The sequence below is a fragment of the Pseudophryne corroboree genome, chromosome 1, assembly GCF_028390025.1.
Source record: "Pseudophryne corroboree isolate aPseCor3 chromosome 1, aPseCor3.hap2, whole genome shotgun sequence".
In the NCBI taxonomy this organism is placed as follows: Eukaryota; Metazoa; Chordata; class Amphibia; order Anura; family Myobatrachidae; genus Pseudophryne; species Pseudophryne corroboree.
Window position 1 is genome coordinate 179793147 of NC_086444.1, and position 25482 is coordinate 179818628.

The 25482-nt window shown below is 47.3% G+C and overlaps 1 protein-coding gene across 3 annotated transcripts in view; it reads left to right on the plus strand.

The window, feature by feature from the left end:
* Nucleotides 1-25482, plus strand: part of LOC135059863 (V-type proton ATPase subunit S1-like protein) — a 237895-nt gene that overhangs the window by 124323 nt on the left and 88090 nt on the right. For all 3 annotated transcript variants that reach the window (XM_063963940.1, XM_063963939.1, XM_063963941.1), the window contains exon 3: nt 14598-14659. In XM_063963940.1, coding sequence (XP_063820010.1) covers nt 14609-14659 — 51 coding nt within the window. In that variant the 5' untranslated portion in view covers nt 14598-14608. The remainder of the gene's footprint in view (nt 1-14597; nt 14660-25482) is intronic.

A 25482-nucleotide genomic window follows, 5' to 3' on the forward strand; every position in this document is an offset into this window, starting at 1 on the left:
CACAACGCTCACTATCCAAAATAAGAGACACTGATATCGATACGGAGTCTGTCTCCAGTGTCGACTACGATAATGCAAAGTACAGCCAAAACTGGCAGAAAAGTATTCAATATATGATTATTGTAATAAAAGATGTTTTGCATATCACTGATGACTCATCTGTCCCTGACACGAGGGTACACATGTTTAAGGGGAAGAAAGCTGAGGTAAATTTCCCTCCTCTCATGAAGAAAAAGAGCGGGAATCTCCAGACAAGAAGCTGCAGCTTCCCAAAAATAATTCTCAGGGAGTATCCTTTCCCTAATGGGGCCAGGATACGATGGGAATCTTCCCCTAGGGTGTACAAGGCATTGACACGTTTACCCGAAAAAGGTAGCGCTGACTTTACAGCTATCCTCAGGGATACTGCAGATACCATGCAGTAAAAGTACTTTGAAGTCCATTTACACACATTCTGGTACACTACTCAGACCGGCGATTGTGTCGGCATGGGTTTATAGCGCTGTAGCAGCGTAGACAAATACCTTATCAGCGGAGATTGAAACCCTAGATAAGGATACCATGTTATTGTCCCTAGTATATATATATATATATATATTTATATGTAAAAGATGTTGTCTTATATATATATATACTTTTATATATATATATATATATATATATATAAGACATGCCCAAAGAGACGTTAGTATACTGTGTTCTAGAGTCAACGCTATGTCGATTTCTGCTAGACGTGTCCTGTGGAACATGCAATGGACAGGTGATGCCGACTAAAAGAGGCATATGGAGTTGTCGCCTTACAAGGGTGAGGAATTGTTCGGAGAGGGCCTCTCGGATCTCGTCTTCACGGCTACGGCAGCTAAATCAAATTTTTTGCCATATATTCCCTCACAATCTAAGAAAGCGCCTCATTATCGAATGCAGTCCTTTCGTTCCAATAAATGCAAGAGAGCACGTGGATCGTCCTTTCTTGCCAGAAGTAAGGGCAGAGGGAAAAAGCTGCACAACACAGCTAGTACCCAGGAACAGAAGTACTCCCCGGCCTCTGCTAAATCCACCGCATGACGCTGGGGCTTCCCTGAGGGAGTCAGCTCCTGTGGGGGCACGTCTTCGACTGTTCAGCCACGTCTGGGTCCACTCACAGGTGGATCCATGGGCAATAGAAATTGTTTCCCAGGGTTACAAGCTGGAATTCGAAGAAGTGCCTCCTCGCCGGTTTTTCAAATCGGCCCTACCGAAACAACCCCTGGAAAGGGAGATAGTGTTACATGCGATTCACAAATTGTGTATGCAACAAGTGATGGTAGAGGTTCCCCTGCTTCAAAGAGGGCAGGGGTACTACTCAACTCTGTTTGTGGTTCCGAAACCGGACGGTTCGGTCAGACCCATTTTAAATTTAAAATCCCTGAACCTTTACTTAAAACGGTTCAAGTTCAAGATGGAATCACTCAGGGCGGTCATCGCCAGCCTAGAAGGGGGAGATTTTTTGGTATCTCTGGACATAAAGGATGCATACCTGCATGTCCCCATATATCCTCCTCATCAGGCGTACCTGAGATTGGCGGTACAGGATTGTCATTACCAATTTCAGACGTTGCCGTTTGGGCTTTCCACGGCCCCGAGAATTTTCACCAAGGTAATGGCGGAAATTATGGTGCTCCTGCGCAAGCAGGGTGTCACAATTATCCCGTACTTAGACGATCTCCTCATAAAAGCGAGATCACGGGTAAAGTTGCTGAGCAGCGTATCACTTTCACTGAATGTGTTACAGCGACACGGCTGGATTCTCGATATTCCAAAGTCGCAGCTGAATCCTACAACTCGTCTGCCCTTCTTGCGATGATTCTGGACACAGACCAGAAAAGGGTTTTTCTTCCGAGGCAAAAAGCGCAGGAACTCATGACTCTAGTCATGAACATGTTGAAACCAAAACAAGTGTTAGTACATCATTGCACTCAAGTTCTGGGAAAGATGGTGGCAACATACGAAGCCATTCCATACGGCAGATTCCATGCAAGGGCCTTCCAATGGGACCTATTGGCCAAATGGTCCGGGTCGTATCTGCAATTGCATCAGCGGATCACCCTGTCCCCCAGGGCCAGAGTATCTCTCCTGTGGTGGCTAAACAGTGCTCACCTTCTAGAGGGCCGCAGGTTCGGCATTCAGGACTGGATCCTGGTGACCACGGACGCGAGCCTCCGAGGTTGGGGAGCGGTCACACAGGGAAGAAATTTCCAAGGACTTTGGTCAAGTCAAGAGACTTGTCTTCACATCAACATCCTGGAACTAAGAGCCATATACAACGCCCTAAGTCAAGCGGAGATCTTACTTCGACCAGTTCTGATCCAGTCAGACAACATCACTGCAGTAGCTGATGTAAACCGCCAAGGCGGCACAAGGAGCAGAGTGGCAATGGCGGAAGCCACCAGAGTTCTTCACTGGGCGGAGAATCATGTAAGCGCTCTGTCAGCAGTGTTCATTCTGGGAGTGGACAACTGGGAAGCAGACTTCCTCAGCAGACACGATCTGCATCCAGGAGAGTGGGGACTTTGTCAGGAAGTCTTCGCGCAGATTGCAAGTCGGTGGGGACTACCCCAAATAGACATGATGGCATCCCGTCTCAACAAAAAGCTACAAAGGTATTGCGCCAGGTCAAGAGACCCTCAGGCGGTAGCTGTGGACGCCCTAGTGACACCGTGGGTGTTCCAGTCGGTATATGTGTTTCCTCCTCTTCCTCTCATACCCAAGGTGTTGAGGATAATAAGAAAAAGAGGAGTGAGAACAATTCTCATTGTTCCAGATTGGCCACGAAGGACCTGGTATCCGGATCTGCAAGAAATGCTCACAGAAGATCCGTGGCCTCTTCCTTTAAGGCAGGACTTGTTACAACAAGGTCCCTGTCTGCTCCAAGACTTACCGCGGCTGCGTTTGACGGCATGGTGGTTGAACGCCGGATCCTAGCGGAAAAAGGTATTCCGGATGAGGTCATTCCTACGCTAATAAATTGCTAGGAAGGACGTGACATCTAAACACTATCACCGATTATGGAGAAAATATGTTTCCTGGTGTGAGGCCAGGAATGCTCCTATGGAAGAATTCCACCTGGGCCGTTTTCTTCACTTCCTACAAACTGGAGTGAATTTGGGCCTAAACTTAGGCTCCATTAAAAGTTCAGATTTCGGCCTTATCCATTTTCTTTCAAAAGGAATTGGCCTCATTACCTGAAGTACAGACTTTTGTGAAGGGAGTACTTCATATTCAGCCTCCTTTTGTGCCTCCGGTGGCGCCTTGGGACCTTAACGTGGTGTTAAGTTTCCTTAAGTCACATTGGTTTGAACCACTTAAGACCGTGGAGTGGAAATATCTCACCTGGAAGGTGGTCATGTTGTTAGCCTTGGCTTCGGCTAGGTGAGTTTCGGAATTGGCGGTTTTATCACATAAAAGCCTCTATCTGGTTTTCCATATGGATAGGAATTGCGGACCCGTCCTCAATTCCTGCCTAAGGTGGTCTCATCCTTTCATATGAACCAACCTATTGTCGTGCCTGTGGCTACACGTGACTTGGAGGATTCCAAGTCCCTTGATGTGGTCAGGGCTTTGAAAATTTACGTGGCCAGAACGGCTAGGATCAGAAAAACAGAAGCACTGTTTGTCCTGTATGCAGCCAACAAAGTTGGCGGCCCTGCTTCAAAGCAGACTATTGCTCGCTGGATCTGTAACACGATTCAGCAGGCGCATTCTACGGCAGGATTGCCGTTACCAAAATCGGTTAAGGCCCATTCCACTAGGAAGGTGGGCTCTTCTTGGGTGGCTGCCCGAGGGGTCTCGGCACTACAGCTGTGCCGAGCTGCTACTTGGTCGGGGTCAAACACCTTTGCAAAGTTCTATAAGTTTGATACCCTGGCTGAGGAGGACCTCCTGTTTGCTCAATCGGTGCTGCAGAGTCATCCGCACTCTCCCGCCCGTTTGGGAGCTTTGGTATAATCCCCATGGTCCTTACGGAGTCCCAGCATCCTCTAGGACGTTAGAGAAAATAAGATTTTAAACCTACCGGTAAATCTTTTTCTCGTAGTCCGTAGAGCAGGGGTGGCCAACCATTCAGAGACAAAGAGCCCCAAAAAATGTGTTAGGTACGTCAAAGAGCCGACATCAAGCCGAAGGTGCACATGCAAAAATGGGGTGTGGCCTTGTGCCTTCTAGGCCACGCCCCTGGTATAAAATACATTGAAAAAGCCAGATCCACATAAAATATATTGAAATATCCAGATTCACATAATACACTTCAGCTCCCCCAGCACCCTCTTTTTACTCCAGCCAGCACCCTCTTGTCACTCCAGCCAGCACCCTCCTGTCACTTCAGCCAGCACCCTCCTGTGTCACTTCAGCCAGCACCCTCCTGTGTCACTTCAGCTTCCCCCAATTCATGCCACTGCAGCAGCCCCTTATGTGTCCTCTGTTTGCTGGTGGGTGTCTCATCTCTAGTATCTGACTCCCTCAGTTCTAAGTCCCCGTAATGCTGCTGCATGTTTTTCTGGAGAGCAGTGGTTACCGGATCTGTTGTGGTCATGTGACTTTGTGTGTTAGGAGCCACATTTGAAGAAAGAAAGAGCCGCATATGGCTCAAGAGCCACAGGTTGGCCACCGTTGCCGTAGAGGATGCTGGGCGCCCGTCCCATGGCCCTCATTCCGAGTTGATCGGTCGCAAGGCGAATTTAGCAGAGTTACACACGCTTAGTCTACGCCTACTGGGAGTGTATCTTAGCATCTTAAAAGTGCGAACGAAGTTTACGCAATATTGCGAACAAAAAAAACTTAGCAGTTTTAGTGTAGCTCCAGACTTACTCTGCCTGTGCGATCAGTTCAGTGCTTGTCGTTCCTGGTTTGACGTCACAAACACTCCCAGCGTTCGCCCAGACACTCCCCCGTTTCTCCGGCCACTCCTGCGTTTTTTTCCGGAAACGGTAGCGTTTTCAGCCACACGCCCATAAAACGCTGTGTTTCCGCCCAGTAACACCCATTTCCTGTCAATCACACTACGTTCGCCGGTGCGAACAAAAAGCCGTGAGTAAAAATCCTTTCTTCATAGCAGAATTACTTAGCGCAGTCGCAGTGCGAACATTGCGCATGCGCTCTAAGCTGATTTTCACTGCGATGCGAAAAAAAAGAACGAGCGAACGACTCGGAATGAGGGCCCATGTGCGGACTACTTCTGCAAGACTTGTATATAGTTATTGCTTACATAAGGGTTATGTTATAGTTTCATCGGTCTTGGACTGATGCTATGTTGTTTTTCATACTGTTAACTGGATAGTATATCACAAGTTATACGGTGTGATGGTGTGGCTGGTATGAATCTTGCCCTTGGATTACAAAAATCCTTTCCTTGTACTGTCCGTCTCCTCTGGGCACAGTTTCTCTAACTGAGGTCTGGAGGAGGGGCATAGAGGGAGGAGCCAGTGCACACCCAGAGTCAAAGTCTTTCTTAAAGTGCCCATGTCTCCTGCGGAGCCCGTCTATCCCCATGGTCCTTACGGAGTCCCAGCATCCTCTACGGACTACGAGAAAAAGATTTACCGGTAGGTTTAAAATCTTATTTTTGTTATTTATAAAAAAAAAAATCTGTAAGTAATAAAGATCTGATCATTTGCAGTTGAGGGCTATAGACTTTAGGGGTTTCCATGTATGTGTGATTTATCTCTGCTTTGTTTTTTTTGCTTCATTAGTTTTATCCTGTCGATTTATTTATTTTTGCTTTTTCTAGCCTTAGAACAAAAAATAAATGAGAGAATGTGCTCCAATGCCTCCATTTACTCATCTTTTTGCCTCACATGCTTTACCTTACTATGCAAAGAACAACTTCATTGCATTAATTTTTGTTTTTTTAATTGAGGAAATTTTACAACAGCACTTGCATATGTATCACAGTGACTTATAACAGTACGCGTCAATCAGACGTACAAGTTAGGATACACAAAAATCAGCAAACAATACAAGTGTACATCAGATAGAAATAAACAGTGTAAACTCAGATATCATTATAACAAGCACAAAGCAGATTATAAACGGGATGGGGTCAATTTACCTATAATCAAAATCCTGACGGTCAAAATCCTGACAACCATGGACTGATGGTCAAAATCCCGACAAGGTTAAAATCCCGGCATGGTCAAAATACTGACATTTACAATACCGACAAGGTAAAAATACCGACATTTAAAACGTCGACAGGTCAAGAAGTCGACATGAGTTTTTCGTGATTTTTTTTCATTGAATACGACTTGATTATACGTTACCATCCCAGTGGACTTGGAGGGGAAATATAATAGTGTGCCGACGAGCCATGTGAGGGGACACGGTACTCTTATACAGTGTATGTGTCGACCTATGTCGACATACACAACAACGTAAGCAATAAAAAAAACTTGTGTCAATTTTTTGACATGTCGACATTTTGAATGCCGGTATTTTGACCTTGTCAGTATTTTAAATGTCGGGATTTTGACCTTGTCTGGATTTTGACTGTGAATTGGCGGTATTTTGACTGTCGGGATTTTGATTGTAGGTATTTCAAACTAAACCCTCATAAACAATTAACAAAAGCATGATGTGACATATCATAAAAAATGGAATAGCGTACAATATATGGCAGATGTGAAAAATAACTACTTTAATCACAGAGGTGGTAAGATACAGGGCAGTCAGCATACAGTAACAGACTTACAATTAGGAAGTCTCTGGGGGTTTTCTAATACCGGGATTGAAGCCATTTATTCCAAAATGTATCAGGCATTGCATTATTTTGAACTTATTATTTAACATCATGCTTTTTAATTAAAACACGTAACAATTATATTGTAATTGCTCCTTTTATGGTGAGCCATGATGACAAATATTTTTTGTGGGGTAGTTATTATAGGGTTACACCGAACAGGAAATTCTAAATGCAATTTTTTTCATCTGCCAAAAATGTTAATGATTAAAGCAACAGGGTTAATTTGCAATTGTGATGGGCCAAGTATGTGACAGTGGAAGTACTATGGGGGTCATTCCGAGTTGTTCGCTCACTAGCAGTTTTTAGCAGCCGCGCAAATGCATTGTCGCCGCCCACCAGGGAGTGTATTTTCGCTTTGCAGAAGTGTGAACGCCTGTGCAGCAGAGCGCCTGCAAAAACATTTTGTGCAAAACAAGACCAGCCCTGGACTTACTCTTCGTGTGCACTGATTCTAATGACGGAGGTACGGCTTTTGACGTCACACGCCTGCCCAGGCACGCCTGCGTTTTCCCTGGCACGCCTGCGTTTTTCCAAACACTCCCAGAAAACGGTCAGTTGATAACCAGAAACGCTCCCTTCCTGTCAATCTTCTTGCGGCCGCCAGTGCGACTGAAAACGTCGCTAGAACCTGTGCAAAACCACAGTTCTCTTTGTACCCGTACCTCATGCATACACATACGCAGATTAGCAGAATTTTACACTGATCGCAACGCATAGAACAACGGCAGCTAGCGATCAACTTGGAATTACCCCTTATGTGCTGTCATGTCCACTGTCTCACACCTACTGGCAGGATACAGGCCCTTCTCACCTCTGTGATAGCAGCAGGCTCCAGACTTCACTTCTGCAGAGGTTTCTTATGACATACTCTGTCTGTAATGAGGGAATGATTTATAGCTTTGGATTGTTCAGGAACAGCCAGATAATGGACACCTCATACTGAGTTTCTGGGGAGACGTGGAGGACAAACTTGAAACAGGGTAGTTAGACAGTAGGGTTGGAGTGTCAGTGGAGGTTTCTATACACTGTGGGGTGGGGGTTCGTTCTATATCACGTTTTCTGAAGAATGGAGAGGTGGATAATTGGAGAAGTTGCCTATTATCTCCCCCTGTATTGCCCTTCGGGGAGGGGTTGCGTTTTATACTAGGCAAAGGAAGCAGTTCTCTTGCGTGAGAGTGTCCCGGACTCGGATTTTGGCCCTCATTTCGAGTTGATCGCTCGCTAGCTGCTTTTAGCAGCAGTGCACACGCTAGGCTGCCGCCCTCTGGGAGTGTATCTTAGCTTAGCAGAAGTGCGAACGAAAGGTTAGCAGAACTGCTCGTAAAAATTTTCATGCAGTTTCTGGGCAGCTCCAGACCTACTCCTTCCTTGCGATCACCTCAGTCAGTTTAGTTCCTGCTTTGACGTCACAAACACACCCTGCGTTCGGCCACCCACTCCCCCGTTTCCCCAGGCACGCCTGCGTTTTTACCTGACACTTCTGCGTTTTTTAGCACACTCCCGGAAAACGGCAAGTTACCACCCAGAAACACCCACTTCCTGTCAATCACTCACCGATCAACACAGCGACAGAAAAGTGTTGCTCGACCTTGTGTAAAACTGCATAGTTTGGTGTGAAAGTACTTTGCGCGTGCATACTGCGGCCCGTACGCATGCGCAGAAGTGCCGAGTTTTAGCCTGATCGCTGTGCTGCGAACAACAGCAGCTAGCGATCAACTCGGAATGAGGGCCTTTGTCCCAGCAGTATGATCTCCACTGCACCAAGAATTGAACACTTTAATTTCTCTGACGTCCTAGTGGATGCTGGGTACTCCGTAAGGACCATGGGGAATAGACGGGCTCCGCAGGAGACTGGGCACTCTTAAAAGAAAGATTAGGTACTATATCTGGTGTGCACTGGCTCCTCCCTCTATGCCCCTCCTCCAGACCTCAGTTAGAATCTGTGCCCGGCCAGAGCTGGATGCACTCTAGGGGCTCTCCTGAGCTTCCTAGAAAGAAAGTATTTGTTAGGTTTTTTATTTTCAGTGAGATCTGCTGGCAACAGACTCACTGCTACGTGGGACTGAGGGGAGAGAAGCGAACCTACCTGCTTGCAGCTAGCTTGGGCTTCTTAGGCTACTGGACACCATTAGCTCCAGAGGGATCGAACACAGGCCCAGTCCTCGGTCGTCCAGTCCCGGAGCCGCGCCGCCGTCCCCCTTGCAGAGCCAGAAGAACCGAAGAGAAGTTGAAAATCGGCGGCCTTCATTAAGGTAGCGCACAGCACTGCAGCTGTGCGCCATTGCTCCCTCTGCACACCACACACTCCGGTCACTGATGGGTGCAGGGCGTTGGGGGGGGGGGGGGGGGGGCGCCCTGGGCAGCAATTAGAGTACCTTACATGGCTAAATAGCACATAATACAGCTAATATACTGTATATGTGCATAATCCCCCACCATAAAGCATATAAAAAAGCGGGAGAAGTCCGCCGAGAAAGGGGCGGGGCTATCTTCCTCAGCACACGGGCGCCATTTTCTCTTCACAGCTCCGCTGGAAGGCAGCTCCCCAGGCTCTTCCCTGCAGTTTCCAGGCTTCAAGGGTAAAAAAGAGAGGGGTGCACTAAATTTAGGCGCAAACTGTGTATAATAAGCTGCTATAGGGAAAAATCACTCACTTTAGTGTAAATCCCTGGTTATATAGCGCTGTGGTGTGTGCTGGCATACTCTCTCTCTGTCTCCCCAAAGGACTTTGTGGGGTCCTGTCCTCAGTCAGAGCATTCCCTGTGTGTGTGTGCGGTGTGTTGGTACGGCTGTGTCGACATGTTTGATGAGGACGCTTACGTGGAGGCGGAGCAGGAGCCGATAAGTGTGATGTCGCCCCCTGCGGGGCCGACACCAGAGTGGATGGATATGTGGAAGGTATTAACCGACAGTGTAAACTCCTTGCATAAAAGTTTCGATGATGTAACAGCTTTGGGACAGCCGGCATCTCAGCCCGCGCCTGCCCAAACGTCTCAGAGGCCATCAGGGGCTCAAAAACGCCCGCTACCTCAGATGGCAGACACAGATGTCGACACGGAGTTTGACACCAGTGTCGACGAGGATGAGACAAATGTACAATCCACCAGGGCCATCCGATGTATGATTACGGCAATGAAAAATGTGTTGCACATTTCTGACATTAACCCGGTTACCACAAAAAAGGGTATTATGTTTGGGGAGAAAAAGCAGCCAGTGACTTTTCCCCCATCTGATGAGTTAAATGAATTGTGTGAAGAAGCGTGGTGTTCCCCAGATAAGAAACTAGTGATTTCTAAGCGGTTACTAATGGCGTACCCTTTCCCGCCAACGGATAGGTTACGCTGGGAGACATCCCCTAGGGTGGACAAGGCGCTCACACGCTTATCAAAAAAGGTGGCACTGCCGTCTCAGGATACGGCCGCCTTAAAGGAGCCTGCAGATAGAAAGCAGGAGGCTATCCTGAAGTCTGTGTATACACACTCAGGTACTATACTGAGACCTGCTATTGCTTCAGCATGGATGTGTAGTGCTGCAGCAGCATGGTCTGATTCCCAGTCAGATAGCAAAATAGTATCCCTGTCAAGGGAATCAATGTTAACTATAGAGCATATTAAAGACGTAGTCTTATATATGAGAGATGCAAAGAGGGACATTTGCCGACTGGCATCTAGAATTAATGCAATGTCCATTTCTGCCAGGAGAGTATTATGGACTCGGCAGTGGACAGGTGATGCTGATTCTAAAAGGCACATGGAAGTTTTGCCTTATAAGGGTGAGGAATTGTTTGGGGACGGTCTCTCGGACCTCGTGTCCACAGCAACAGCTGGGAAATCGACTTTTTTACCTCAGGTTCCCTCACAGCCTAAGAAAGCACCGTATTATTAAGTACAGTCCTTTCGGCCTCAGAAAGGCAAGTGGGTCAGAGGCGCGTCCTTTCTGCCCAGAGGCAGGGGTAGAGGGAAAAAGCTGCACCAGACAGCCAGTTCCCAGGAACAAATATCCTCCCCTGCTTCCACTAAGTCCACCGCATGAGGCTGGGGCTCCACAGGTGGAGCCAGGTGCGGTGGGGGCCCATCTCCGGAACTTCAGCGACCAGTGGGTTCGCTCACAGGTGGATCTCTGGGTTCTACAGGTATCTCAGGGATACAAGCTGGAGTTCGAGACGTCTCCCCCTCGCCGTTACCTCAAATCAGCCTTGCCTGCTACTCCCAAGGAAAGGGAGGTAGTACTGGCGGCAATTCACAAGCTGTACCTCCAGCAGGTGATAATCAAAGTTCCTCTCCTTCAACAGGGACGAGGTTACTATTCCACAATGTTTGTGATCCGAAACCAGACGGTTCGGTGAGACCCATTCTAAACTTAAAATCCTTGAACACTTATATAAGGTATGTGGGATTTGGATCCGCGCACACTACAATTAGTCCAGAGTTTGTTTTGATATTACTTATATAAGGTAGTTCACGTTCAAAATAGAATCGCTCAGGGCGGTTATTGCAAACCTGGAAGAGGGGGATTTTATGGTGTCACTGGACATCATGGATGCTTACCTACATGTCCCCATTTACCCACCTCACCAGGAGTACCTCAAGGTTGTGGTACAGAACTGCCATTACCAATTCCAGATGTTGCTGTTGGGTCTGTCCACGGCACCGAGGGTGTGTACCAAGGTAATGGCCGAAATTATGATACTACTTTGAAAGAAGGGAGTTATAATTATCCCGTACTTGGACGATCTCCTTATAAAGGCGAGGTCCAAGGAGCAGTTGTTGATTGGTGTAGCACTATCTCAGGAAGTGCTACAACAGCACGGCTGGATTCTGAATATCCCAAAGTCGCAGCTGGTTCCTACGACGCGTCTGCTGATATTGGGCATGTTTCTGGACACAGAACAGAAGAAGGTGTTTCTCCCGGAGGAGAAGGCCAAGGAGTTGTCATCTCTGGTCAGAGACCTCCTGAAACCAAAACAGGTGTCGGTGCATCATTGCACGCGAGTCCTGGGAATGATGGTAGCTTCTTACGAAGCAATTCCCTTCGGCAGGTTCCATGCAAGGAACTTTCAGTGGGACCTGTTAGTCAAGTGAGGATCGCATCTTCAGATGCATCGGCTGATCACCCTGTCTCCGAGGGCCAGGGTGTCTCTGCTGTGGTGGCTGCAGAGTGCTCATCTTCTCGAGGGCCGCAGATTCGGCATTCAGGACTGGGTCCTGGTGACCACGGATGCAAGCCTCCGAGGTTGGGGAGCAGTCACTCAGGGAAGAAACTTCTAAGGACAATAGTCGAGTCAGGAGACTTCCCTACACATAAATATTCTGGACCTAAGGGCCATTTACAATGCCCTAAGTCAAGCAGAACTCCTGCTTCAAAACCAGCCGGTGCTGATTCAGTCAGACAACATCACGGCTGTCGCCCATGTAAACCGACAAGGCGGCACAAGAAGCAGGATGGCGTTGGCAGAAGCCACAAGGATTCTCCGATGGGCGGAGAATCACGTGCTAACACTGTCAGGAGTGTTCATTCCGGGTGTGGAAAACTAGGAAGCAGACTTCCTCAGCAGGCACGACCTCCACCCGGGAGAGTGGGGACTTCATCCAGAAGTCTTCACGCAGATTGTAGACCGCTGGGAACGGCCACAGGTGGACATGATGGCGTCCCGCCTCAACAAAAAGCTAAAAAAGTATCGCGCCAGGTCAAGAGACCCTCAGGCGATAGCTGTGGACGCACTAGTGACACCGTGGGTGTACCAGTCGGTTTATGTGTTCCCTCCTCTTCCTCTCATACCCAAGGTACGGAGGATAGTACGTAAGAAAGGAGTAAGAACTATACTCGTAGTTCCGGTTTGGCCAAGAAGAACTTGGTACCCAGAACTACAAGAAATGATCTCGGAGGACCATGGCCTCTGACTCTCAGACAGGACCTGTTACTGCAGGGGCCCTGTCTGTTCCAAGACTTACCGCGGCTGCGTTTGAAGGCTTGGCGGTTGAACGCCGGATCCTAACGGAAAAGGGCGTTCCAGATGAAGTGATTCCTACGCTGTTAAAGGCTAGGAAAGACGCTGCCTGAAGTTCAGACGTTGTTAAGGGAGTGCTGCATATTCAGCCCCTTTTTTGTGCCTCCAGTGGCACCTTGGGATCTCAACGTAGTGTTGGATTTCCTAAAATCACATTGTTTTGAGCCACTTCAGACCGTGGAGTTGAAATATCTCACGTGGAAAGTGGTCATGCTTTTGGCCTTGGCTTCGGCTAGGCGTGTGTCAGAATTGGCGGCTTTGTCATGTAAAAGCCCTTATCTGATCTTCCATATGGACAGGGCAGAATTGAGGACTCGTACCCAATTTCTCCCTAAGGTGGTATCAGCGTTTCATTTGAACCAACCTATTGTGGTGCCTGCGGCTACTCGGGACTTGGAGGATTCCAAGTTGCTGGACGTAGTCCGGGCCCTGAAAATCTATGTTTCCAGGACGGCTAGAGTCAGAAAAACTGACTCGCTGTTTATCCTGCATGCACACAACAAGCTGGGTGCTCCTGCTTCTAAAAGCAGACTATTGCTCGCTGGATCTGTAGCACGATTCAACTTGCACATTCTGCGGCTGGACTGCCGCATCCTAAATCAGTCAAAGCCCATTCCACGAGGAAGGTGGGCTCTTCTTGGGCGGCTGCCCGAGGGGTCTCGGCTTTACAACTTGGCCGAGCTGCTACCTGGTCGGGGTCAAACACGTTTGCAAAATTCTACAAGTTTGATACCCTGGCTGAGGAGGACCTTGAGTTTGCTCATTCGGTGCTGCAGAGTCACCCGCACTCTCCCGCCCGTTTGGGAGCTTTGGTATAATCCCCATGGTCCTTACGGAGTACCCAGCATCCACTAGGACGTCAGAGAAAATAAGAATTTACTCACCGGTAATTCTATTTCTCGTAGTCCGTAGTGGATGCTGGGAGCCCGTCCCAAGTGCGGACTTCTGCAATACTTGTATATAGTTATTGCTTAACTATAGGGTTATTGTTCTGAGCCATCTGTTGAATGAGGCTCAGCGATTGTTCATACTGTTAACTGGGTATAGTTATCACAAGTTGTACGGTGTGATTGGTGTGGCTGGTATGAGTCTTACCATGGATTCCAAATCCTTTCCTAGTAATGTCAGCTCTTCCGTGCACAGTTTCCCTAACTGAGGTCTGGAGGAGGGGCATAGAGGAAGGAGCCAGTGCACACCAGATATAGTACCTAATCTTTCTTTTAAGAGTGCCCAGTCTCCTGCGGAGCCCGTCTATTCCCTATGGTCCTTACGGAGTACCCAGCATCCACTACGGACTACGAGAAATAGAATTACCGGTGAGTAAATTCTTATTTTCCAGACTGCTCCAGTCCATTTAACATACAAGAAATACAGGTTGAGTATCCCTTATCCAAATATTCTGAAATACGGTATATTCCGAAATACGGACTTTTTTGAGTGAGAGTGAAATAGTGAAACCTTTGTTTTCTGATGGCTCAATGTACACAAACTTTGTTTAATACACAAAGTTATTAAAAATATTGGCTAAAATGACCTTCAAGCTGTGTATATAAGGTGTATATGAAACATAAATGCATTCTGTGCTTAGACTTAGGTTCCATCGCCATGATATCTCATTATGGTATACAATTATTCCAAAATACAGAAAAATCCGATATCCAAAATACTTCTGGTCCCAAGCATTTTGGATAAGGGATACTCAACCTGTATTACGTGGAATATGTTTTTATATTAAATATGAGTATATTTTTCTGAATGTTCTCTTTATTCTGTATATTGGCCACATTTATGTTTTTTCATGCTCTGTTTTACTTACAGGTTATCCCAACATGCATAATACACAACAGGATTATACTTTACATCAAGCAGCAAATAAACAGGTGATAAAGTAAATGTTAAAAACAAATCTGAATTTGTTTTCATGTTCTAAACCATGCTTGGCCAACCTGTGACTCTCCAGATGTTGAGAATCACAGGTTGGCCAAGCCTGTTCTAAACTGTAGCCAAAACTTGGAAAATTAACCTGATTGTTGGCTACAATTACAGTACCTTAGTTTGCACAGTTACCATTGCATCAGTTTCCAGAAATGTCAGTGCCCTGACCTCTGTGACCACTTTGTACCTAACTAACTCCAGCATTGCTACATGAGATATATCACATGGGCCTTCATTGCTCAAATGGAGGTATGGCTAATTGTGAGGGTGTAACCACTCCCTGCTAAGAATGCTCTGCACTGCTCTACCTATCTGGCTGACCCGAGGCCCCCAGGCAGGCCTGGGCTTAAGTTGCGTACACACAGGCCGATATATCGGCCGTTCTCTTGAATGGCCAATATATCGTGGGTCCGTCGGCCAGTGTGTACGAGCGATATGTCTGTGAACTCCGTTGTTCACAGACATATCGCATTGGCCCTGCTAGACAGCCGACGGCCAATAAATTGTGTTATATATATATTGTCTAGTGACGAGCGGGTTCGGTTTCCGAGAAACCGAACCCACCCGAGCTTTACCTTTTTTACACGGGTCCGAGCAGACTCGGATCCTCCCGCCTTGCTCGGCTAACCCGAGCGCGCCCGAACGTCATCATCCCGCTGTCGGATTCTCGCGAGATTCGGATTCTATATAAGCAGCCGCGCGTTGCCGCCATTTTCCACACGTGCATTGAGATTGATAGGGAGAGGACGTGGCTGGCGTCCTCTCCGTTTATATACTAGTTATATACTACACAGTTGATCTGATTGCTTAGCTTATTGTGGGGAGGATTAGGGAGCAGCTGTTAGGAGGAGTACAGTGCAGAGTTTTGCTAATAGTGACCACCAGTTTTTTATCCGTTCTCTGCCTGAAAAAAACGCTCCATATACCATATCTGTGCTCAGTGTGCTGCATGATATATCTGTGCTGAGTGCTCACACTGCTTAATTGTGGGGACTGGGGAGCAGCTATAGCAGGAGTACAGTGCACAGTTTTGCTGACAGTGACCACCAGTATACGTTTGTCTGCCTGAAAAACACTCCTGTGGTGTCTTTTTTTTTTTATACTATAAACGCAGTCTGCTGACAGTGTCCACCAGGTCCATTATACTGTATATAGCAGTACGGTAGGCCACTGCTGTACCTACCTCTGTGTCGTCACTCGTCGTCCATAAGTATACTAGTATCCATCCATCTACATTGTATACCTGTGGTGTCTTTTTTTTTATACTATAAACGCAGTCTGCTGACAGTTTCCACCAGGTCCATTATACTGTATATAGCAGTACGGTAGGCCACTGCTGTACCTACCTCTGTGTCGTCACTCATCGTCCATAAGTATACTAAGTATCCATCCATCTACATTGTATACCTGTGGTGTCTTTTTTTCTTTATACTATAAATGCAGTCTGCTGACAGTGTCCACCAGGTCCATTATACTGTGTATAGCAGTACGGTAGGCCACTGCTGTACCTACCTCTGTGTCGTCACTCGTCGTCCATAAGTATACTAAGTATCCATCCATCTACATTGTATACCTGTGGTGTCTTTTTTTCTTTATACTATAAACGCAGTCTGCTGACAGTGTCCACCAGGTCCATTATACTGTATATAGCAGTACGGTAGGCCACTGCTGTACCTACCTCTGTGTCGTCACTCGTCGTCCATAAGTATACTAAGTATCCATCCATCTACATTGTATACCTGTGGTGTCTTTTTTTCTTTATACTAAGTATAAACGCAGTCTGCTGACAGTGTCCACCAGGTCCATTATACTGTATATAGCAGTACGGTAGGGCACTGCTGTACGTACCTCTGTGTCGTCACTCGTCGTCCATAAGTATACTAAGTATCCATCCATCTACATTGTATACCTGTGGTGTCTTTTTTTCTTTATACTAAGTATAAACGCAGTCTGCTGACAGTGTCCACCAGGTCCATTATACTGTATATAGCAGTACGGTAGGCCACTGCTGTACCTACCTCTGTGTCGTCACTCGTCGTCCATAAGTATACTAAGTATCCATCCATCTACATTGTATACCTGTGGTGTCTTTTTTTCTTTATACTAAGTATAAACGCAGTCTGCTGACAGTGTCCACCAGGTCCATTATACTGTATATAGCAGTACGGTAGGCCACTGCTGTACCTACCTCTGTGTCGTCACTCGTCGTCCATAAGTATACTAAGTATCCATCCATCTACATTGTATACCTGTGGTGTCTTTTTTTCTTTATACTAAGTATAAACGCAGTCTGCTGACAGTGTCCACCAGGTCCATTATACTGTATATAGCAGTACGGTAGGCCACTGCTGTACCTACCTCTGTGTCGTCACTCGTCGTCCATAAGTATACTAAGTATCCATCCATCTACATTGTATACCTGTGGTGTCTTTTTTTCTTTATACTAAGTATAAACGCAGTCTGCTGACAGTGTCCACCAGGTCCATTATACTGTATATAGCAGTACGGTAGGGCACTGCTGTACGTACCTCTGTGTCGTCACTCGTCGTCCATAAGTATACTAAGTATCCATCCATCTACATTGTATACCTGTGGTGTCTTTTTTTCTTTATACTAAGTATAAACGCAGTCTGCTGACAGTGTCCACCAGGTCCATTATACTGTATATAGCAGTACGGTAGGCCACTGCTGTACCTACCTCTGTGTCGTCACTCGTCGTCCATAAGTATACTAAGTATCCATCCATCTACATTGTATACCTGTGGTGTCTTTTTTTCTTTATACTAAGTATAAACGCAGTCTGCTGACAGTGTCCACCAGGTCCATTATACTGTATATAGCAGTACGGTAGGCCACTGCTGTACCTACCTCTGTGTCGTCACTCGTCGTCCATAAGTATACTAGTATCCATCCATCTACATTGTATACCTGTGGTGCCTTTTAGTTGTGCGCATTAAAATATGGAGAACAAAAATGTGGAGGTTAAAAAAACAGAGAAAGATCAAGATCCACTTCCACCTCGTGCTGAAGCTGCTGCCACTAGTCATGGCCGAGACGATGAAATGCCATCAACGTCGTCTGCCAAGGCCGATGCCCAATGTCATAGTACAGAGCATGTAAAATCCAAAACACAAAAGATCAGTAAAATGACCCAAAAATCAAAATTAAAAGCGTCTGAGGAGAAGCGTAAACTTGCCAATATGCCATTTACGACACGGAGTGGCAAGGAACGGCTGAGGCCCTGGCCTATGTTCATGGCTAGTGGTTCAGCTTCACATGAGGATGGAAGCACTCATCCTCTCGCTAGAAAAAAAAAAAGACTTAAGCTGGCAAAAGCACAGCAAAGAACTGTGCGTTCTTCGAAATCACAAATCCCCAAGGAGAGTCCAATTGTGTCGGTTGCGATGCCTGACCTTCCCAACACTGGACGGGAAGAGCTTGCGCCTTCCACCATTTGCACGCCCCCTGCAAGTGCTGGAAGGAGCACCCGCAGTCCAGTTCCTGATAGTCAAATTGAAGATGTCAGTGTTGAAGTACACCAGGATGAGGATATGGGTGTTGCTGGCGCTGGGGAGGAAATTGACAAGGAGGATTCTGATGGTGAGGTGGTTTGTTTAAGTCAGGCACCCGGGGAGACGCCTGTTGTCCGTGGGAGGAATATGGCCATTGACATGCCTGGTCAAAATACAAAAAAAATCAGCTCTTCGGTGTGGAATTATTTCAACACAAATGCGGACAACAGATGTCAAGCCGTGTGTTGCCTTTGTCAAGCTGTAATAAGTAGGGGTAAGGACGTTAACCACCTCGGAACATCCTCCCTTATACGTCACCTGCAGCGCATTCATCATAAGTCAGTGACAAGTTCAAAAACTTTGGGCGACAGCGGAAGCAGTCCACTGACCAGTAAATCCCTTCCTCTTGTAACCAAGCTCCTGCAAACCACACCACCAACTCCCTCAGTGTCAATTTCCTCCTTACCCAGGAAAGCCAATAGTCCTGCAGGCCATGTCACTGGCAAGTCTGACGAGTCCTCTCCTGCCTGGGATTCCTCCGATGCATCCTTGAGTGTAACGCCTACTGCTGCTGGCGCTGCTGTTGTTGCTGCTGGGAGTCGATCATCATCCCAGAGGGGAAGTCGGAAGACCACTTGTACTACTTCCAGTAAGCAATTGACTGTCCAACAGTCCTTTGCGAGGAAGATGAAATATCACAGCAGTCATCCTGCTGCAAAGCGGATAACTGAGGCCTTGGCAGCCTGGGCGGTGAGAAACGTGGTTCCGGTATCCATCGTTAATTCAGAGCCAACTATAGACTTGATTGAGGTACTGTGTCCCCGGTACCAAATACCATCTAGGTTCCATTTCTCTAGGCAGGCGATACCGAAAATGTACACAGACCTCAGAAAAAGACTCACCAGTGTCCTAAAAAATGCAGTTGTACCCAATGTCCACTTAACCACGGACATGTGGACAAGTGGAGCAGGGCAGACTCAGGACTATATGACTGTGACAGCCCACTGGGTAGATGTATTGCCTCCCGCTGCAAGAACAGCAGCGGCGGCACCAGTAGCAGCATCTCGCAAACGCCAAATCGTTCCTAGGCAGGCTACGCTTTGTATCACCGCTTTCCAGAATACGCACACAGCTGAAAACCTCTTACGGCAACTGAGGAAGATCATCGCAGAATGGCTTACCCCAATTGGACTCTCCTGGGGATTTGTGACATCGGACAACGCCAGCAATATTGTGCGTGCATTACATCTGGGCAAATTCCAGCACGTCCCATGTTTTGCACATACCTTGAATTTGGTGGTTCAGAATTATTTAAAAAAACGACAGGGGCGTGCAAGAGATGCTGTCTGTGGCCCGAAGAATTGCGGGCCACTTTCGGCGTTCAGGCACCGCGTACAGAAGACTGGAGCACCACCAAACACACCTGAACCTGCCCTGCCATCATCTGAAGCAGGAGGTGGTAACGAGGTGGAATTCAACCCTCTATATGCTTCAGAGGATGGAGGAGCAGCAAAAGGCCATTCAAGCCTATACATCTGGCCACGATATAGGCAAAGGAGGTGGAATGCACCTGTCTCAAGCGCAGTGGAGAATGATTTCAACGTTGTGCAAGGCTCTGCAACCCTTTGAACTTGCCACACGTGAAGTCAGTTCAGACACTGCCAGCCTGAGTCAGGTCATTCCCCTCATCAGGCTTTTGCAGAAGAAGCTGGAGACATTGAAGGAGGAGCTAAAACAGAGCGATTCCGCTAGGCATGTGGGACTTGTGGATGGAGCCCTTCATTCGCTTAACCAGGATTCACGGGTTGTCAATCTGTTGAAATCAGAGCACTACATTTTGGCCACCGTGCTCGATCCTAGATTTAAAACCTACATTGTATCTCTCTTTCCGGCAGACACAAGTCTGCAGGGGTTCAAAGACCTGCTGGTGAGAAAATTGTCAAGTCATGCGGAACGTGACCCGTCAACAGCTCCTCCTTCACATTCTCCAGCAACTGGGGGTGCGAGGAAAAGGCTAAGAATTCCGAGCCCACCCGCTGGCGGTGATGCAGGGCAGTCTGGAGCGAGTGCTGACATCTGGTCCGGACTGAAGGACCTGCCAACTATTACTGACATGTCGTCTACTGTCACTGCATATGATTCTCTCACCATTGAAAGAATGGTGGAGGATTATATGAGTGACCGCATCCAAGTAGGCACGTCAGACAGTCCGTACGTATACTGGCAGGAAAAAAAGGCAATTTGGAGGCCCTTGCAGAAACTGGCTTTATTCTACCTAAGCTGCCCTCCCTCCAGTGTGTACTCCGAAAGAGTGTTTAGTGCAGCCGCTCACCTTGTCAGCAATCGGCGTACGAGGTTACTTCCAGAAAATGTGGAGAAGATGATGTTCATCAAAATGAATTATAATCAATTCCTCCGTGGAGACATTCACCAGCAGCAATTGCCTCCAGAAAGTACACGGGGACCTGAGATGGTGGATTCCAGTGGGGACGAATTAATAATCTGTGAGGAGGGGGATGTACACAGTGAAAGGGGTGATGAATCGGACGATGAGGAGGAGGTGGACATCTTGCCTCTGTAGAGCCAGTTTGTGCAAGGAGAGATTGATTGCTTCTTTTTTGGTGGGGGCCCAAACCAACCAGTCATTTCAGTCACAGCCGTGTGGCAGACCCTGTCACTGAAATGATGGGTTCGTTAAAGTGTGCATGTCCTGTTTATACAACATAAGGGTGGGTGGGAGGGCCCAAGGACAATTCCATCTTGCACCTCTTTTTTCTTTCATTTTTCTTTGCATCATGTGCTGTTTGGGGAGTATTTTTTTGAAGTGCCATCCTGTCTGACACTGCAGTGCCACTCCTAGATGGGCCAGATGTTTGTGTCGGCCACTTGGGTCGCTTATCTTAGTCACACAGCTACCTCATTGCGCCTCTTTTTTTCTTTGCATCATGTGCTGTTTGGGGAGTATTTTTGTGAAGGGCCATCCTGCGTGACACTGCAGTGCCACTCCTAGATGGGCCAGGTGTTTGTGTCGGCCACTTGTGTCGCTTAGCTTAGTCACACAGCGACCTTGGTGCGCCTCTTTTTTTCTTTGCATCATGTGCTGTTTGGGGAGTATTTTTTTGAAGGGCCATCCTGTCTGACACTGCAGTGCCACTCCTAGATGGGCCAGATGTTGGTGTCGGCCACTTGGGTCGCTTATCTTAGTCACACAGCTACCTCATTGCGCCTCTTTTTTTCTTTGCATCATGTGCTGTTTGGGGAGTATTTTTTTGAAGGGCCATCCTGCGTGACACTGCAGTGCCACTCCTAGATGGGCCAGGTGTTTGTGTCGGCCACTTGTGTCGCTTAGCTTAGTCACACAGCGACCTTGGTGCGCCTCTTTTTTTCTTTGCATCATGTGCTGTTTGGGGAGAATTTTTTTGAAGTGCCATCCTGTCTGACACTGCAGTGCCACTCCTAGATGGGCCAGGTGTTTGTGTCGGCCACTTGGGTCGCTTAGCTTAGTCACACAGCTACCTCATTGCGCCTCTTTTTTTCTTTGCATCATGTGCTGTTTGGGGACAATTTTTTTTAAGGGCCATCCTGTCTGACACTGCAGTGCTACTCCTAGATGGGCCAGGTGTTTGTGTCGGCCACTTGGGACGCTTAGCTTAGTCACACAGCTACCTCATTGCGCCTCTTTTTTTCTTTGCATCATGTGCTGTTTGGGGACAATTTTTTTGAAGGGCCATCCTGTCTGACACTGCAGTGCCACTCCTAGATGGGCCAGGTGTTTGTGTCGGCCACTTGGGTCGCTTAGCTTAGCCATCCAACGACCTCGGTGCAAATTTTAGGACTAAAAATAATATTGTGAGATGTGAGGTGTTCAGAATAGACTGAAAATGAGTGGAAATTATGGTTATTGAGGTTAATAATACTATGGGATCAAAATGACCCCCAAATTCTATGATTTAAGCTGTTTTTTAGGTTTTTTTGAAAAAAACACCCGAATCCAAAACACACCCGAATCCGACAAAAAATTTCGGTGAGGTTTTGCCAAAACGCGTCCGAACCCAAAACACGGCCGCGGAACCGAACCCAAAACCAAAACACAAAACCCGAAAAATTTCCGGTGCACATCACTAATTGTCTCGTCGTTGTGTGTGTACGCAGTGTCAGACTAGGGCATGAAGGGCCCGCAGGGGGGATGCAGTGGTAAGGGCCCATGGTTAGGGGTGTGGCCAGTCTCTAGAGAAGGTGTGGCCAGTCACCACATTGGTTTACCTAACAACTAGAGAGTGCACGGCTGGGCCCCTTGATAAATATATACAGTAAATACTGCTACTGCATGCAGGATAATATACCAGATTAATAACAGCAGTGCACTGTAGAAAATACGCCGTAGTCATGTGCAGTTTAAGGTAACATATGTATAATGTATCATTTAAGTGCAGAGTCTGGAACCTTATATCTAGAGGAGGAGGAGGGCCCACAGGCAGTGGGGCCCATCGGTGGTTTCCCCTGTACCCCTGTGGGCCAGTCCAACCCTGTGTGTACGGGCAGTCAGCCAACCACCCGTACACGTACACAAGCTGCAGCAGCCGGCGGTGACTGACAGCTGAACTGGGTGGGCATGTGTAAATGCTCGCCCAGTTCATGACATCAGTCCCCGACGGATCGGGTTGTGTGTATGCTCAACACACTGCCCGATCCGTCCATAGATATATCTGCAGATCAATTGATCTTCAGATATAGCTGTAGGTGTGTACCCAGCATTAGACAATCTCTACCCACCAGCAACCCTGCTTTCATTTTACTATTATGATAATTGAGTCCAATGAGGTAGCTAGTGTTCAAAGCTGAGACTAATATTATGACTGGTGAGCTACATCTGATAGCAAGTGGACAGAGATGGGTGTGATCTGGTGGCTAATGGAGAATGCTCTCAATACAGTGGCTACTGAGAACTGAGCTGAACCTTGTCACCTACAATACTCAAAAGTTGGGTCCAATGTACCTACTGACCCTCACTGCAAAGAATTTTGACCCAATGGGAGTCACCGCTTTTATCATCTAGCTGTATTAAAGGCTGATTGTGCTCCATTTCCGCTCCTGCACTGGATTCAGTGCTGGACTTCTCTAGGCTTTATTGGAGAATAATACAGTTGAATAATATAAGCTTCCTTCCCCTGTGAGATGTAGGTCTGTCTTAATAGGGGTTCACTACGATATGCCGGCGGTCGGGCTCCCGGCGACCAGCATACCGGCGCCGGGAGCCCGACCGCCGGCTTACCGACAGTGTGGCGAGCGCAAATGAGCCCCTTGCGGGCTCGCTGCGCTCGCCACGCTACGGGCACGGTGGCACGCTACGCGCGCCACACTATTTTATTCTCCCTCCAGGGGGGTCGTGGACCCCCACGTGGGAGAATAAGTGTCGGTATGCCGGCTGTCAGGATCCCGGCGCCGGTATACTGTGTGCCGGGATTCCGTCAGTCGGCATACAGAAGACCACCCCTTAATAGGGCATGTTAGCACTATGACAAAATAGTGCATTTTTAGAAACATCCAGCAATGCAATAAAACACGCTGTGCACATAAAATGGCCATATATATATATATATATATATATATAGTAAAGACAAATTACTATATACAGTATATATATATATATACACTGCTCAAAAAAATAAAGGGAACACTTAAATAACACATCCTAGATCTGAATGAATGAAATATTCTTATTAAATACTTTGTTCTTTACATAGTTGAATGTGCTGACAACAAAATCACACAAAAATTATCAATGGAAATCAAATTTATTAACCCATGGAGGTCTGGATTTGGAGTGACACTCAAAATTAAAGTGGAAAAACACACTACAGGCTGATCCAACTTTGATGTAATGTCCTTAAAACAAGTCAAAATGAGGCTCAGTAGTGTGTGTGGCCACCACGTGCCTGTATGACCTCCCTACAACGCCTGGGCATGCTCCTGATGAGGTAGCGGATGGTCTCCTGAGGGATCTCCTCCCAGACCTGGACTAAAGCATCAGCCAACTCCTGGACAGTCTGTGGTGCGTTGGTGGATGGAGCGAGACATGATGTCCCAGATGTGCTCAATTGGATTCAGGTCTGGGGAATGGGAGGGCCAGTCCATAGCATCAATGCCTTCATCTTGCAGGAACTGCTGACACACTCCAGCCACATGAGGTCTAGCATTGTCTTGCATTAGGAGGAACCCAGGGCCAACCGCACCAGCATATGGTCTCACAAGGGGTCTGAGGATCTCATCTTGGTACCTAATGGCAGTCAGGCTACCTCTGGCGAGCACATGGAGGGCTGTGCGGCCCCCAAAAGAAATGCCACCCCACACCATTACTGACCCACTGCCAAACCGGTCATGCTGGAGGATGTTGCAGGCAGCAGTACGTTCTCCTTGGCGTCTCCAGACTCTGTCACATCTGTCACATGTGCTCAGTGAGAACCTGCTTTCCTCTGTGAAGAGCACAGGGCGTCAGTGGCGAATTTGCCAATCTTGGTGTTCTCTGGCAAATGCCAAACGTCCTGCACGGTGTTGGGCTGTAAGCAAAACCCCCATCTGTGGACGTCGGGCCCTCATACCACCCACATGGAGTCTGTTTCTGATCGTTTCAGTAGACACATGCACATTTGTGGCTTGCTGGAGGTCATTTTGCAGGGCTCTGGCAGTGCTCCTCCTATTCCTCCTTGCACAAAGGCGAAGGTAGCGGTCCTGCTGCTGGGTTGTTGCCCTCCTACGGCCTCCTCCATGTCTCCTGATGTACTGGCCTGTCTCCTAGTAGCGCCTCCATGCTCTGGACCCTACGCTGACAGACACAGCAAACCTTCTTGCCACAGCTCGCATTGATGTGCCATCCTGGATGAGCTGCACTACCTGAGCCACTTGTGTGGGTTGTAGGGAGGTCATTCAGGCACGTGGAGGCCACACACACTACTGAGCCTCATTTTGACTTGTTTTAAGGACATTACATCAAAGTTGGATCAGCCTGTAGTGTGTTTTTCCACTTTAATTTTGAGTGTCACTCCAAATCCAGACCTCCATGGGTTAATAAATTTGATTTCCATTGATAATTTTTGTGTGATTTTGTTGTCAGCACATTCAACTATGTAAAGAACAAAGTATTTAATAAGAATATTTCATGCATTCAGATCTAGGATGTGTTATTTTAGTGTTCCCTTTATTTTTTTGAGCAGTGTGTGTATATATATATATATATATATATATATATATATGTATAT